The sequence below is a fragment of the Taudactylus pleione genome, unplaced genomic scaffold (genome assembly GCF_031769625.1).
Source record: "Taudactylus pleione unplaced genomic scaffold, aTauple2 ptg001352l, whole genome shotgun sequence".
Classification (NCBI taxonomy): domain Eukaryota; kingdom Metazoa; phylum Chordata; class Amphibia; order Anura; family Myobatrachidae; genus Taudactylus; species Taudactylus pleione.
In genome coordinates, this window is record NW_028285752.1 from 1,011,085 (window position 1) to 1,028,003 (window position 16,919).

Sequence of the window (16,919 nt, forward strand, 5' to 3'; positions counted from 1 at the left end):
TTCTATTTACTATCATTCTTGCTTGTAGCTTCTTATTTCATCCCCAGCATCTCCTGGCCTCTCCTATCTCTTCCCTGGCCCTTCCCCATGAGTCCATGGCCCTCTCTCAGGTGCACTATATTATGTCCCTATTTATCCCCAGCATCTCCTGGCCTCCCCTATCTCTTCCCTGGCCCTTCCCCATGAGGCCATGGCCCTCTCTCAGGTGCACTATATTATGTCCCTATTTATCCCCAGCATCTCCTGGCCTCCCCTATCTCTTCCCTGGCCCTTCCCCATGAGGCCATGGCCCTCTCTCTGGTGCACTATATTATGTCCCTATTTATCCCCAGCATCTCCTGGCCTCCCCTATCTCTTCGCTGGCCCTTCCCCATGAGGCCATGGCCCTCTCTCAGGTGCACTATATTATGTCCCTATGTATCCCCAGCATCTCCTGGCCTCCCCTATCTCTTTCCTGGCCCTTCCCCATGAGGCCATGGCCCTCTCTCAGGTACACTATATTATGTCCCTATTTATCCCCAGCATCTCCTGGCCTCCCCTATCTCTTCCCTGGCCTTTCCCCATGAGGCCATGGCCCTCTCTCAGGTGCACTATATTATGTCCCTATTTATCCCCAGCATCTCCTGGCCTCCCCTATCTCTTCCCTGGCCCTTCCCCATGAGGCCATGGCCCTCTTTCAGGTGCACTATATTATGTCCCTATTTATCCCCAGCATCTCCTGGCCTCCCCTATCTCTACCCTAGCCCTTCCCCATGAGGCCATGGCCCTCTCTCAGGTGCACTATATTATGTCCCTATTTATCCCCAGCAACTCCTGGCCTCCCCCTATCTCTTCCCTGGCCCTTCCCCATGAGGCCATGGCCCTCTCTCAGGTGCACTATATTATGTCCCTATTTATCCCCAGCATCTCCTGGCCTCCCCTATCTCTTCCCTGGCCCTTCCCAATGAGGCCATGGCCCTCTCTCAGGTGCACTATATTATGTCCCTATTTATCCCCAGCATCTCCTGGCCTCCCCTAGCTGTTCCCTGGCCCTTCCCCATGAGGCCATGGCCCTTTTTTGGGTGCACTATGTCCCTTTGAAAAATGAGGAGGCGTGCCAATGCTCTTTCTGGCACAGGGCACCAATGCTAACAGGAAAATCACCTTTGATATACGTTTTCTACATTTTGTAATTTCATTATTGAATCAGGTGTTATATAACAATTAGTGACCTTTCAAATGTGATGAGTGAACTCATGGATTTACCTACTGACGCGTTGCCACTTGTGTGCACAGTATAACCCCCCAACACAGTACAGTAGGTAGGCGCCAGTCTGTAGCCTCTCATACCGCCTACGGGGAGTCTGTACTGCGGAGGAATTATGAAGTATTGCTTCTGTGTACACTTGTATATTACCATGATGTCTGCCCATAGGGATACAGTATTATTAGTTACTGGCATTATGGACCCATCGAGTGGTCTCCAACAACCCCTGCTCCCCCCCCATAATCTGCCCACACACAATTCCACAGATCTTAAGGTGCGTACACACTGGGCGATATTACTGAGCGATTGCACGATTACGACATCGTAATCGTACAATCGCTCAGTAATCGATGTGCGCTCCCGCTGGTCGTTTCCGACATGTATCATCACCTAAACATGGAGGTCAATCTGCCGATAAGGACAGATTGGCCATGTTCAGGGATGATGGAAGGTTCATCTGATCGTTCAGTGCAGACCCTACAGGTGATCAGGTACGATTACGATGTCATAATTGTACTGTCTTTCCTAATCGCCCAGTGTGTACGCCATGTTACTGTGGCAGCTATTGGAGGGTGAGGGCACCACATACCACAGCCAAGGGCCCCTACTCCCACTACACATACAGTATATGACTTGGGACAGACCATGCACAATCATTTATATAGATACCATCCCTTTCCGCTTAAATGACCTCTAAACCAGCCGGGTCTGGGTATGGCTATACGTGATTGCCACTGGTCATTGATGTACACCAAGTGCCACCCTTTGTGGCAGCGTTTTACCAGACTATCCTAGCAATGTGCTTTCCTGTAAAAACATAATGTTGCAATAGGTACACTCAGGGGGAGGGGCATTGACAACCTGAGCAAGGCCAGGAGGAGTCAGAGAGAGGTTTGTACACTCAGAGGTGGTAAATTGCCAAAACAACTAAACAGAAGTAATTAGTAATACTTGGCATTTTATTTTACAGCAACTTATTCCGCCCCCCCCTCCCCCCAACAAAAAAACTTTTAGTTTTCGGTAGAGTTAATTTTTTAAAGTGTTTTTTTTTTTTTTTGCACCAAACTTTCAAACAATTTCTCCTAACAGACTGGTGAATGTATCTAGATTAGTTGGTTTAATTAGAATGATTTCTCCATTTTCCCAGATAAATGATGTCTGGCAAGTTTAGTATTTATTACTATCGAGCCCAAAGGATTTTGTGAAGTGAACAAATGTTTGTTTAAAGTGGGCTTCTAAGCCAGTGAGTGATGCCGCCGTGTCGCCCTGTAATTTGTATCCCTACTGCTCCAGCCATTAGCATGTTTCCTGATTGTTAAAAAGCCTCCTAAAAAGCAATTTGTGTACAATAATTCATTTCGCTGACTAATCAATCAATACTTTTTTTTTCCTCCCCGCACTTGTTTATTAGCGAGCAGCGTTTCATTCATACTACATCTGATGAAAGCAACTTTGTACGCGGGCCAAGGACATGACCATTTATCTCTCTGATCATAATAAGCAAAGAAAACATTAGAACATGATGTCTGCTTTGATTACAGGAAGCATTTTAAAAAAAAAAAGTAACAGTCATAACAATATTAAGCTTACACATCTTTATTCAAGCCAGCCTGTCACGTGCCCTCAGCGGAGGCAGCCATTTTGTGGGCAGCAGCAGTAGTCCTCATACACATGTCCACTATCCCTGCACCATGGAGCATCACCTCACAAATACTTGGTCATGAAGTGTCTCAGTGAAGTCAGAGCCATTTTAATCTCTACGAATCCTACAAGAACCGCACACAAAATGGCCGCCTCCACTATGTGATCTCTGGAGCGTACAAAATGCAAAAGGTGAAGTTGTAAAGTGGGCACATCCACAGATTTTCAGTACTTCTTTCTGTGGAAGCAGGTGGGATAATTACTGACCAAGCAATTAACCTAGATTACTCACCTGTACATAGTATCATTAATGAAAAACATGACCTGCTTTTGGTACCCGAGGACTGGAGTTGGAGAATCCCTGGAATAGATTATTGAATTCCATACAATGCAAATATAGGAGTCTATGTACTAAGCCTTGGAGAGAGATAAAGTACCAACCAATCAGCTCTGAACTGCCACTTTACAGGCTGTGTTTGAAGAATGACAGTTAGGAGCTGATTGGTTGGTACTTTATCTCTCTTCAAGGCTTAGTTCCCCCTAGGGCGAAATATCGATGACCATATCACCGGAATGCCACACAAACAGCCTGACTTGCCACAAAGTTTGATCCACTAAGAGGCCTATTTATCAAGTAATATTTGAGGGATATTCCCTGAAAACGGCTGTGTATACCCACAAATATTAAGGACCTCCTGAATGTACACTATGGAGAGGTCTCGCCATGTCAGACAGCAGCTGCAGCCCCCTTAGGTCTCTATGGGGGCTGCAATCCGGTCAGATTTCATAAGTAAATAATAAATATGCCCTTAAAAATGTTGTAACAGCTTCATCATCTCTAGCTGGTACCCTGAGTGTTGCTGTAAGTTCTGGTATCCCAATTATCAGTGCACCATCGTTCTGGGACTCGAGCTGCACACCTCTGGTTTAATAATCACAGTCTCCCGTAGACCATAAAATGAATGCCCACACAAAATGGCGGCACAGACAGCTGGTGCCCTGGAATAAATCACAGTTGTAGGGAAATAATACCTAAGAATATAAAGTATAGTCTGATCATTTCCGTACACCTCAGGGAGGACTATAACACTCAGCAAGCTGTGGACATACTTTCTTTTGAAGTCGTACAAGTGATCCAGTCAGAGCTGGTGCTGCCCTCCGTATTGTAGGACGCGAGGCGCAGGTGGTAAGTAGTGAACGGCTGGAGGTCGGTAACTTCACAAGTGTCTTTCCCTCCAGAGTATTTAATTTCCAGTGGTCCTTCAGTACAAGATGTCCCAACGTTCTCAGATGTCACAGGGCAGATCACCTGCACGTGGACCTCATACCTGTAGGAGATAAATGTAAATCCAGTGTTATGATATCACATTTGGGAAATTAGCCGTAAACGGGTCTCTCAGCGCATCCAACAGACCATATATAATGGATATCCTTTCCCCATTCGCTCCAGCCTGCGGGGATCTGTGTGACCGATGAACCCAGCTCACAGGAACCTCAGAGAACACAATTCTGAAGTCCCAGCAATGAATTCAAAAAGTCACATATCTATCCCACCCCAAAAAAGTGTATTCATGGCATGTGATCTAAGATAAAACACGGCGAGTTATCACTATAGAAGCGGAAATATAATATATAATCTTTCAAATCCACAAGATGTAAATTAAGAAGAGTAATAAAAACATAACCGCGCTCTATATTTGGACACGTCTGTAGGTTTATCGATGTGTGAATTCTACTGACCTAATAGACGCATCGGGTTCATCAAAGATTTGCTGATTTCTGGCGCTGCAGTTGGAGCGTCAGCTCTTTGTTACGGCTGCATAGGGCACATTAGAACTAATTTATATCACCATACAGTAAACTGCCGTGGGGCACCGGCACTTTGACAATAACGCTTACCCTAAAACACTGATCGCAACTGTATGAGCGCTACACCATGAGCCAAAGCAGCGGGCACCCCGCAGACACCTTGTAACGACCTTACCAAAATGGAAACTGTTTAATTACTGCATGGCAGAGCTGGGCAGCTGGACAGGTGAGATATGTATTGGTGGACTTGGACATCCACAACAGTCAGACACACACAGATTGCCTAGGGGTTAGGTATGATATCCCAGAAGTGGCCATCCTGATGGTCACAATACCTTACCAAAATGGAAACTGTTTAATTACTGCATGGCAGAGCTGGGCAGCTGGACAGGTGAGATATGTATTGGTGGACTTGGACATCCACAACAGTCAGACACACACAGATTGCCTAGGGGTTAGGTATGATATCCCAGAAGTGGCCATCCTGATGGTCACAATACCGGCAGCGGAATCCCAACAGTAACAATGCCGACGAATTTTAGTGAGTATTCTAATCCTAACCCACCCCACCCACAGCCTAACCCTAGCCATCTCCATCAGTAGTCTAACTAAAACCCTCCCCTATCGCAGCCTAACGCTAACCGTACCCTCCCCTACCGTATCCTAACGCTAACCGTACCCTCCCCTACAGCAGCCTAACCCTTACCATCCCCATGAGTAGTCTAATCAAAACCCTCCCCTATCGCAGCCTAACGCTAACCGTACCCTACCTTCCCCTACCGTATCCTAACACTAACCGTCCCTTACCGCAGCCGAGCTCTAACCCTCTGCTAGTGCCTAACCCTAACCCAAATCTTCAAACGGGCTCTCAAGACCCACTACTTCATCAAAGCCTTCCAGCTCCCATCCTAACCCACCTCATGCTCTTTCCTCCCTATCTTCCACTTCTGTGTCACGCCTGTCTGTCTGCCCCTCCCCTTCTGTGTCACGCCTGTCTGTCTGCCCCTCCCCTTCTGTCACGCCTGTCTGTCTGCCCCTCCCCTTCTGTGTCACGCCTGTCTGCCCCTCCCCTTCTGTGTCACGCCTGTCTGTCTGCCCCTCCCCTTCTGTGTAACGCTTGCCTGTCTGCCCCTCCCAAATCTGTGTCACGCCTGTCTGTCTGCCCCTCCCCTTCTGTGTCACGCCTGTCTGTCTGCCCCTCCCCTTTAGAATGTAAGCTCTCACGAGCAGGGACCTCTTCCCTCATGTGCTTCTCCAGTAATGTACTGTAAGTTTTTCGTTCCTTGTTCACCTATTATTTTATGTACTCTGTAAGGCGCTGCGGAACACTTGTGGCGCCATATAAATAAAGGATAATAATAACCCTAATACTCACCGGCCAGATTCCTCTGTATTTTGACTATCAGGATTCTGCTGCCGGTATTGTGACTGCCGAGATCCTGACTACATCCCTTGCCTAAGATTCTACATGCAGATTTGTCATGAACGGAAATTGAGATGACTGCAGAGCACGCTCGCAGGTTATTACACGCGGCGGAGCACGCTCACAGGCTATTACAGGCGGCTGAGCACGCTCACAGGCTATTCCACATGGCGGCGCACGCTCACAGGCTTATTACACGCTCACAGGCTATTACACGCGGCGGAGCGTGCTCACAGGCTATTACACGCGGCGGAGCACGCTCACAGGCTATTACAGATGGCGGAGCATGCTGACAGGCTATTACACACGGCGGCGCACGCTCACAGGTTATTACACGCGGCGGAGCACGCTCACAGGCTATTACAGGCGGCTGAGCACGCTCACAGGCTATTCCACATGGCGGCGCACGCTCACAGGCTTATTACACGCGCACAGGCTATTACACGCGGCGGAGCACGCTCACAGGCTATTACAGATGGCGGAGCACGCTCACAGGCTATTACATGCGGCGGCGCACGCTCACAGGCTTATTACACGCTCACAGGCTATTACACGCCGTGGACCACGCTCACAGGCTATTACACGCGGCGGACCATGCTCACAGGCTATTACAGATGGCGGAGCGTGCTCACAGGCTATTACACGCGGCGGAGCACGCTCACAGGCTATTACAGATGGCGGAGCATGCTGACAGGCTATTACACACGGCGGCGCACGCTCACAGGTTATTACACGCGGCGGAGCACGCTCACAGGCTATTACAGGCGGCTGAGCACGCTCACAGGCTATTCCACATGGCGGCGCACGCTCACAGGCTTATTACACGCTCACAGGCTATTACACGCGAAGGAGCGCGCTCACAGGCTATTACAGGCGGCGGAGCACACTCACAGGCTATTACAGGCGGCAGATGCACGCTCACAGGCTATTACACGTGGCGGAGCATGCTCACAGGCTATTCCACATGGCGGCGCATGCTCACAGGCTATTACACATGGCGGAGCACGCTCACAGGCTATTACACATGGCGGCGCACGCTCACAGGCTATTACACGCGGCGGAGCACGCTCACAGGCTATTACACGCGGCGGAGCATGCTCACAGGCTATTACACGCGGTGGAGCACGCTCACAGGCTTATTATACGCGGCGGGGCACGCTCACAGGTTATTACAGGCGGCGGAGCACGCTCACAGGTTATTACACGCGACGGAGCACGCTCACAGGCTATTACAGGCGGCTGAGCATGCTCACAGGCTATTCCACATGGCGGCGCACGCTCACAGGCTATTACACATGGCGGCGCACGCTCACAGGCTTATTACACGCTCACAGGCTATTACAGGCGGTGGAGCACGCTCACAGGTTATTACACGCGGCGGAGCACGCTCACAGGCTATTACAGGCGGCTGAGCATGCTCACAGGCTATTCCACATGGCGGCGCACGCTCACAGGCTTATTACACGCTCACAGGCTATTACACGCGGCGGAGCACGCTCACAGGCTATTACACGCGGCGGAGCACGCTCACAGGCTATTACAGGTGGCGGAGCACGCTCACAGGCTATTACATGTGGCGGAGCACGCTCACAGGCTATTACACGCGGCGGAGCACGCTCACAGGCTATTCCACATGGCGGCGCACGCTCACAGGCTATTACACATGGCGGAGCACGCTCACAGGCTATTACACATGGCCGCGCACGCTCACAGGCTTATTACACGCTCACAGGCTATTACACGCGGCGGAGCGCGCTCACAGGCTATTACACATGGCGGCGCACGCTCACAGGCTTATTACACGCTCACAGGCTATTACACGCGGCGGAGCGCGCTCACAGGCTATTACACGCGGCGGAGCACGCTCACAGGCTATTACACAAGGATAGGTGCTATATATTGCATTTTGGTCCAGCCACAATGCAGAGTTTCTTGGTTGGCTGCATGATCCAGTCACACAGGAATGTCGGCCAAATATCAGGAGGATGTAAAAGAAAGACAATGTGTGAGATTGTGTGTGGACTGTGAAAGGGGATGTAATTAGATATGGAAGCTATGAAGGTTATGTGGGCGGTTCTGGAATCTGATAAGCTTGCCTGAAGAGGTGAGTTTTCGAGGAACGCTTGAAGGATTGGAGACTAGAGGTAAGTCTTATTGTTCGTGGTAAGGCATTCCATAGAGTGGGTGCAGCCCGAAGAAAGTCCTGTAACCGTGCATGGGAACAAGTAATGCGTGGGGATGAGAGACGCAGATCTTGTGCTGAGCGGAGAGGTTGGGTTGGGAGATATTTTGAGATGAATGAAGAGATGTATGTTGGTGTGGTTTGGCATTAAACTGTTAATGGTCGATTCAAATGCGGGCAATGTGTCCTTGCAGAACACACAGCAGCGGCACTCCAATTCGCCCCAATTTCACCCTAAAATCGCATATATTGGTTTGCAGCCCCATAAGGGTGTGTACAATATCATGCGACCTTGGGGCTGTCGTAAGTTCGACATATCCGCGCACTAGATGGCGGGCATGGCCTAAAATTTAATCAACACCTTAGTGTTCAGTTGGCGGAGGGACTACAAATACGGGAGCTTGTAATTCTTGGCCTATTCTATTCAGCAGCTAGCGACACCCCAAACCACAGCGGATGAGGCATTATACAGCCTAGACTCCCGGCCAGGTTCCAGGGGAACCTGAGGGGCCCAGATTGCCCTAAGCCGATTTTTACTTTTACAAACGTATGTGGGAAATGGCCCAAACTTGTACTCTGCCTTAGGGCTCCCTGGGTCTGTCTAACTCTAACTACACTTTATTTTACCTGTTGGACTGACGTTACCTCCTCCTTCTCTGTGCCAGGCTCCGCAGTATGGCTTTATTTTACCTGTTGGACTGACGTTACCTCCTCCTTCTCTGTGCCAGGCTCCGCAGTATGGCTTTACTTTACCTGTTGGACTGACGTTACCTCCTCCTTCTCTGTGCCAGGCTCCGCAGTATGGCTTTATTTTACCTGTTGGACTGACGTTACCTCCTCCCTCTCTGTGCCAGGCTCCACAGTATGGATTTATTTTGCTTGTTGGACTGACGTTACCTCCTCCCTATCTGTGCCAGGCTCTGCAGTATGGCTTTATTTTACCTGTTGGACTAACGTTACCTCCTCCCTGTCTGTGCTAGGCTCCGCAGTATGGCTTTATTAAACTTGTTGGACTGACGCTACCTCCTCCCTCTCTGTGCCAGGCTCCGCAGTATGGCTTTACTTTACCTGTTGGACTGACATTACCTCCTCCCTCTCTGTGCCAAGCTCTGCAGTATGGCTTTATTTTACCTGTTGGACTGACATTACCTCCTCCCTCTCTGTGCCAGGCTCCGCAGTATGGCTTTACTTTACCTGTTGGACTGACGTTACCTCCTCCCTCTCTGTGCCAGGCTCTGCAGTATGGCTTTACTGTACCTGTTGGACTGACGTTACCTCCTTCCTCTCTGTGCCAGGCTCTGCAGTATGGCTTTATTAAACCTGTTGGACTGACGTTACCTCCTCCCTCTCTGTGCCAGGCACCGCAGTATGGCTTTATTTTACCTGTTGGACTAACGTTACCTCCTCCCTATCTGTGCCAGGCTCCGCAGTATGGCTTTATTAAACTTGTTGGACTGACGCTACCTCCTCCCTCTGTGTGCCAGGCTCCGCAGTATGGCTTTACTTTACCTGTTGGACTGACGTTACCTCCTCCCTCTCTGTGCCAGGCTCTGCAGTATGGCTTTATTTTACCTGTTGGACTGACGTTACCTCCTCCCTCTCTGTGCCTGGCTCTGCAGTATGGCTTTACTTTACCTGTTGGACTGACGTTACCTCCTCCCTCTGTGATAGACTCCGCAGTATGGCTTTATTTTACCTGTTGGACTGACGTTACCTCCTCCCTCTCTGTGCCAGGCTCCGCAGTATGGCTTTATTTTACCTGTTGGACTGACGTTACCTCCTCCCTCCCTGTGCCAGGCTCCGCAGTATGGCTTTATTTTACCTGTTGGACTGATGGTACCTCCTCCCTCTCTGTGCCAGGCTCCGCAGTATGGCTTTATTTTACCTGTTGGACTGACGTTACCTCCTCCCTCTCTGTGCCAGGCTCCGCAGTATGGCTTTATTTTACCTGTTGGACTGACGTTACCTCCTCACTCTCTGTGCCAGGCTCCGCAGTATGGCTCTATTTTACCTGTTGGTCTGACGTTACCTCCTCCCTCCCTGTGCCAGGCTCCGCAGTATGGCTTTATTTTACCTGTTGGACTGACGTTACCTCCTCCCTCTCTGTGCCAGGCTCCGCAGTATGGCTTTATTTTACCTGTTGGACTGACGTTACCTCTTCCCTCCCTGTGCCAGGCTCCGCAGTATGGCTTTATTTTACCTGTTGGACTGACATTACCTCCTCCCTCTCTGTGCCAGGCTCCGCAGTATGGCTTTATTTTACCTGTTGGACTGATGTTACCTCCTCCCTCTCTGTGCCAGGCTCCGCAGTATGGCTTTATTTTACCTGTTGGACTGACGTTACCTCTTCCCTCCCTGTGCCAGGTTCTGCAGTATGGCTTTATTTTACCTGTTGGACTGATGTTACCTCCTCCCTCTCTGTGCCAGGCTCCGCAGTATGGCTTTATTTTACCTGTTGGACTGACGTTACCTCCTCCCTCTCTGTGCCAGGCTCCGCAGTATGGCTTTATTTTACCTGCTGGACTGACGTTACCTCCTCCCTCTCTGTGCCAGGCTCCGCAGTATGGCTTTATTTTACCTGTTGGACTGACGTTACCTCCTCCCTCCCTGTGCCAGGCTCCTCAGTATGGCTATATTTTACCTGTTGGACTGACGTTACCTCCTCCCTCTCTGTGCCAGGCTCCGCAGTATGGCTTTACTTTACCTGTTGGACTGACGTTACCTCCTCCCTCTCTGTGCCAGGCTCCGCAGTATGGCTTTATTTTACTCGTTGGACTGACGTTACATCCTCCCTCTCTGTGCCAGGCTCCGCAGTATGGCTTTATTTTACCTGCTGGACTGACGTTACCTCCTCCCTATCTGTGCCAGGCTCCGCAGTATGGCTTTATTTTACCTGTTGGACTGACGTTACCTCCTCCCTCCCTGTGCCAGGCTCCGCAGTATGGCTTTATTTTACCTGTTGGACTGACGTTACCTCCTCCCTCTCTGTGCCAGGCTCCGCAGTATGGCTTTATTTTACCTGTTGGACTGACGTTACCTCCTCCCTCCCTGTGCCAGGCTCCGCAGTATGGCTTTATTTTACCTGTTGGACTGACGGTACCTCCTCCCTCTCTGTGCCAGGCTCCGCTTTATGGCTTTATTTTACCTGTTGGACTGACGTTACCTCCTCCCTCTCTGTGCCAGGCCCCGCAGTATGGCTTTATTTTACCTGTTGGACTGACGTTACCTCCTCACTCTCTGTGCCAGGCTCCGCAGTATGGCTTTATTTTACCTGTTGGACTGACGTTACCTCTTCCCTCCCTGTGCCAGGCTCCGCAGTATGGCTTTATTTTACCTGTTGGACTGACATTACCTCCTCCCTCTCTGTGCCAGGCTCCGCAGTATGGCTTTATTTTACCTGTTGGACTGACGTTACCTCTTCCCTCCCTGTGCCAGGCTCCGCTTTATGGCTTTATTTTACCTGTTGGACTGACGTTACCTCCTCCCTCTCTGTGCCAGGCCCCGCAGTATGGCTTTATTTTACCTGTTGGACTGACGTTACCTCCTCACTCTCTGTGCCAGGCTCCGCAGTATGGCTTTATTTTACCTGTTGGACTGACGTTACCTCCTCCCTCTCTGTGCCAGGCTCCGCAGTATGGCTTTATTTTACCTGTTGGACTGATGTTACCTCCTCCCTCTCTGTGCCAGGCTCCGCTGTATGGCTTTATTTTACCTGTTGGACTGACGTTACCTCCTCCCTCCCTGTGCCAGGCTCCGCAGTATGGCTTTATTTTACCTGTTGGACTGATGTTACCTCCTCCCTCTCTGTGCCAGTCTCCGCAGTATGGCTTTATTTTACCTGTTGGACTGACGTTACCTCCTCCCTCTCTGTGCCAGGCTCCTCAGTATGGCTATATTTTACCTGTTGGACTGACGTTACCTCCTCCCTCTCTGTGCCAGGCTCCGCAGTATGGCTTTACTTTACCTGTTGGACTGACTTTACCTCCTCCCTCTCTGTGCCAGGCTCCGCAGTATGGCTTTATTTTACTCGTTGGACTGACGTTACATCCTCCCTCTCTGTGCCAGGCTCCGCAGTATGGCTTTATTTTACCTGCTGGACTGACGTTACCTTCTCCCTATCTGTGCCAGGCTCCGCAGTATGGCTTTATTTTACCTGTTGGACTGACGTTACCTCCTCCCTCCCTGTGCCAGGCTCCGCAGTATGGCTTTATTTTACCTGTTGGACTGACGTTACCTCCTCCCTCCCTGTGCCAGGCTCCGCAGTATGGCTTTATTTTACCTGCTGGACTGACGTTACCTCCTCCCTCTCTGTGCCAGGCTCCGCAGTATGGCTTTATTTTGAAAAACAGACATTTTATATATAAAACCAAACGTTTAAGTGGTCCCTTTGCAGGCTCGGCATTCGGTCTTTTTCCACTGAATAACAAACTAGGAAAAAAATCCGGACTTTGCCCCCCCGTAAATATAAAAAGCAAATTCTGAAAAATAGTCTCCATGGTTCAACCTGTCCTAAAAACGTGCAGATCCCCCTGCACATCTTACAGGGGAACAGCGTGACATGATTAAAGACGCACTGCCAGCAGCTTCATTTATTATGTGTTTGAGTGAAATGTGACATTTAGTTAATTAATTATAAGAGATTCCTAAATGTCACAGAAATTAAACACTTACCTTTGAATAATGCCATTAGGTGACCGCGGCTCGCTCCACTGCAGAGAAACTGCCCTTGAAGTTTTGTGCGTTACACGTGGAGGTCGCTGGTGGGAGGGCGGCGCTGCCAAGGTCTTCAGTTCAGCCACAGGTCCCTGACTACAGCAGGTCAGACAAGTGCAGGCCTCCACGCCGACCGAGTAATTAGTAAAGGGCGTCAAACCGTACAGAGTCTGCGTGTTTGATATTCCTTCAGACAGCTGCGGACATAAAGGGAAAACTAACTGTCTTATAATTCATATAACGGATTTAAAGAGACATTAAACTAAACAGTAATTCTCAGACCATATATATGTGGTTTACAGGTCTTTACTTTATGAATAAAACAAGTATATCCCCACGATCGAGAGGTGAATGGTTAAAAAAGTTATTTCGCTGCAAAAGTAGAACATGTTCCCAATGTTTTCATTAAAAACAACTGCCCACTGGGGTCAGTATCTCAAGGGCGGCTACATTGGCAGAACAGCCAACCTGGGAACCTGCACTCATATAGAGATATATGGGATACAGTCAAAATGCCGACGGACAGGAAACCGTGTGACTAAATCCCGGCGTCTAAATACCGACGCGAGACTAAAGACAGGTGTCGAAATTCAGACGCCCAATGATATCCCGTCGCTGGAATCTAGACAGACAGCTTCACGAAAGAAGGTAAGCCAGGCAGTGTTAGCGCTTAGTTGCGGGGGGAGAGGGTTAGGTTTAGAGACCCCCGGGGAGACTTAGGGTTAGGCACCACCCCGGGAGGGTTAGGTTTAGGCACCACCGGGGGGAAGGTTAGGTACCACTGGGGAGAGGTTAGGGTTAGGCACCAATAAAGGAGGGTTAGGGGGTGACAGGGGAGAGTTAGGGTACTTACCAGCCAAAGTCAGGATCTTCAGCGTTCGGGTGCACGATGTCGGGATTTAGTCAGACGGGTTCCTGGCCGTCGGCATTTCATACCCAACCCGAGATTTACAGGGAAAAGGGCTCTCTGTTATCAATACCCTGTCAGTTGTTACCAGGGGGCGATTCAGACGCAACGCAGCGCACTTTCACAGCCGTCAGGGGCCGGCTATGCAAATTCCGCGAACGCACGGCCAGGCTTAAGGACGCCCTCTATCTCAGTCTGTGTACTACGAACGCACATTTCACGATTGCAGTGACTGGCTTACGTGCACGCGCACTGCGACGCATACACAGACGGGCGACTATCGCCCATAGCGTGCAATCGCAGCTTAGCGTCTGGGTCTGAATCAGATCCTCAGTCCTCAAGGCACCCTAACAGTCCAGGTTTTCAGGATATACATACTTAAGCTCAGGTGACTAGATTAGGACTGTACCTCATTCAGTTTGATTATACTATCTATGTACATGCATGGATATCCTTAAAACCTGGACTGTTAGGATGCCTTAAGGACTGAGTTTGGGAACCTCTGCCCTATGTCCATCTATTCTAAACATTTAATAAAAGAATAAATGGAAATATTAAAGAAAAATACAGTACGCGACTCTCTCCCTTCCAGCCCAACTCAGATGCCCATGTGGGAGATTCCAGGCCATCACAGAACATCTTCTATGCACTCTGATTGGTGCCTCGTTTCCTTCTGTGATGTTCTAGAACGTGCCCGTGCACGGCCATCTTGCAGACTGAACCAAACTTCATGATAATCCAACCTATGACATCACCAGGGGCCGATGACATCACTTCTGTCCGCAGTTTTCCTTGTCACACACCGCCGTTTTGGCTCACAAAATGAAACCTTGCTTTCAAAAAAGCCTTGTGAAGGCATAAAGTCAGGGGCCAATACATGGAAACACCCAGAGACCCCCCCCTCCCATTGGTCTAAACCAATATCAATCCATCCTACTACTATGCCCTGCAGCAGACCCGGAGTATGCCCTGTGCCAATGTGCTTCTATCTACGTACAGTACTGGCATGTCTTACAGTGCACAGATGGGTCATAGTACATGTAGTATAGATGGCAGGCCTGGTGGCACCTGTACCCGGCTCCCGCATGATGCCACAACACTCTCAGTGCAGAGGGGAAACTGAGAGAACAGAAGCTGAGAGGAACCCTATGCTAAGTACTGAGTAACCAGAAAAGGGGGGTGCTGTGGGAATGAACCATGGAGAATAATCCCCGGGCACCAGAATATCCAGGTACAGCTCTGGCACCAATTGAATATTCATGACCAGTGTCAGCACCGTCCACAATTCTAATAGGAGAGCCACACCAACTGCCACCCCAAACATCGGCGGCCGGGACTCACTGGCAGTTGGTGTGCCTCCCCTATTTGAATTTTGGATTGGGCATCCAGACATTTGAGTGGGGACTCCCTGCGTTTAGTGAGCCTGCACACAGTGTAACATTAAGTTGCTGTATAAGAGACCTACTTACCACAGTGTCGCCTCCCCTGTTACTCCTGGAGAACAGTCTATAAAGGATGACTGCACCATTGGGCTTAGTTGGAGGGGTTATATTAGCTACAGCCAATGTAGAGGTCACTGTGTGAAATGTGGGAGCATGTACACCCTCGGGGGGAGCGGGGCCAGTCCTGCAGGAAACCCAGGAGCTGGGAGTTCTCCCTGCGGAATTCACAGCCCACACCTGCAACAGAAATATAATTATCAGCCTAAAACAGCTCAGGCTGCTTTATTACAGCCACATAAACAGTTCATAAAATAAAGAAACATTCTACCTGAAGGCTACAATATATATGAATTTCATTTGTCTTAACTACATTCCTACAAGTTACTAAAAGTTCATTAATTTTGTTTTTAAAGACAAAATTACAATTAGAACATCAACAATGGGATGACTAGGTCTGGTTACGTGTAACGTGTAGGGAAAGTGCAAAGCTTATGGCAGAATCAGCATTTCACAGGAGACATTACCTTAGAAATCTCTTCTCTCCATCCATCCATGTCCTACAGAACAATCTCATGTCTCTCTGTCTAAAGCTTTGTTTTAATGGAACCATTACTAGACGCGGTTACTGTGCGCATCCGCTGCTACACAGCTGCCTTTAATTCCAATGAGCAGATACAAGGGCCAACTACTGCTGGCAAAAACACTTGTTTCCCCCACTGATGGGACATTTCTTCCATCCGCCCAATACACGGGACGTATAGTGCCTTTGCATGGGGATGCCAGTTCCACAAATATCGCGCTAGTACTTGTGCCGCTGTAATACCCTGTTTTGCCGCTGTAATACCAATTACATCCCGGCACTCCTTCCTGTAGGAAAGAGCGGAGCTGTGAGAACAAACGCCATCTGAAGATGTCGCTTGTTCTCGCCGGCAAACTCCGAAAATCTAAACGTTTCCAGAGTTTGCTGAATATCAGATGGTTCTATATGATGAATGGCTGGGTAACCTAAATATGCAGAAACTAGCATTTCCGCATTGTTAACGGGCCATTTATCATATGATGAATAGGCCCCTCAATACTTACAGTAATATATACTATAAGGTGCTTTGAAACCCCTATACCAAAAACTATATATATATATATATTCCTGTCATTTTGCAAGTGACAAATAACCTTCCCAAGGCTCAGTATACAGCAATATGACCTGTACTGTACATAGATGTATTTCCATGTACAGGTTGAGTCTCCCATATCCAAAGTGCTTGGGACCAGGTGTATTTTGGATATTGGAATACCGTAGTTTGGAATAATTGCATATTATAAAGAGATATCTTGAGAAAGAGACCCACATCTAAACACAGAATACATTTATGTGTTATATACACCTGCAGGTCATTTTATACAATATTTGTAATAATTTTGTGCTTAAATGAAGGTTGTGTACTTTTAACCATCAAAAAGCAAACGTTTCACTATCTCAGTCATGCTAAAAATATTCCGTATTTCGGAATATTTGGATATGGGAGGCTCAACCTGTATATAATAGATACATAGTA

General features: G+C 49.0%; 1 protein-coding gene across 1 annotated transcript in view; it reads right to left on the reverse strand.

The window, feature by feature from the left end:
- The window catches only part of LOC148443016 (usherin-like), a 166,081-nt gene extending 150,164 nt beyond the window's left edge, over nucleotides 1-15,917 (reverse strand). Inside the window, exons 1-4 of the mRNA XM_088463389.1 lie at nucleotides 15,888-15,917; nucleotides 15,391-15,600; nucleotides 12,973-13,211; nucleotides 3,998-4,215 (exon numbers count right to left, since the gene is read on the reverse strand). Of these exons, the coding sequence (XP_088319515.1) occupies nucleotides 3,998-4,215; nucleotides 12,973-13,211; nucleotides 15,391-15,600; nucleotides 15,888-15,917 (697 nt within the window). The remainder of the gene's footprint in view (nucleotides 1-3,997; nucleotides 4,216-12,972; nucleotides 13,212-15,390; nucleotides 15,601-15,887) is intronic.
- Nucleotides 15,918-16,919: the final 1,002 nt, after the last annotated feature.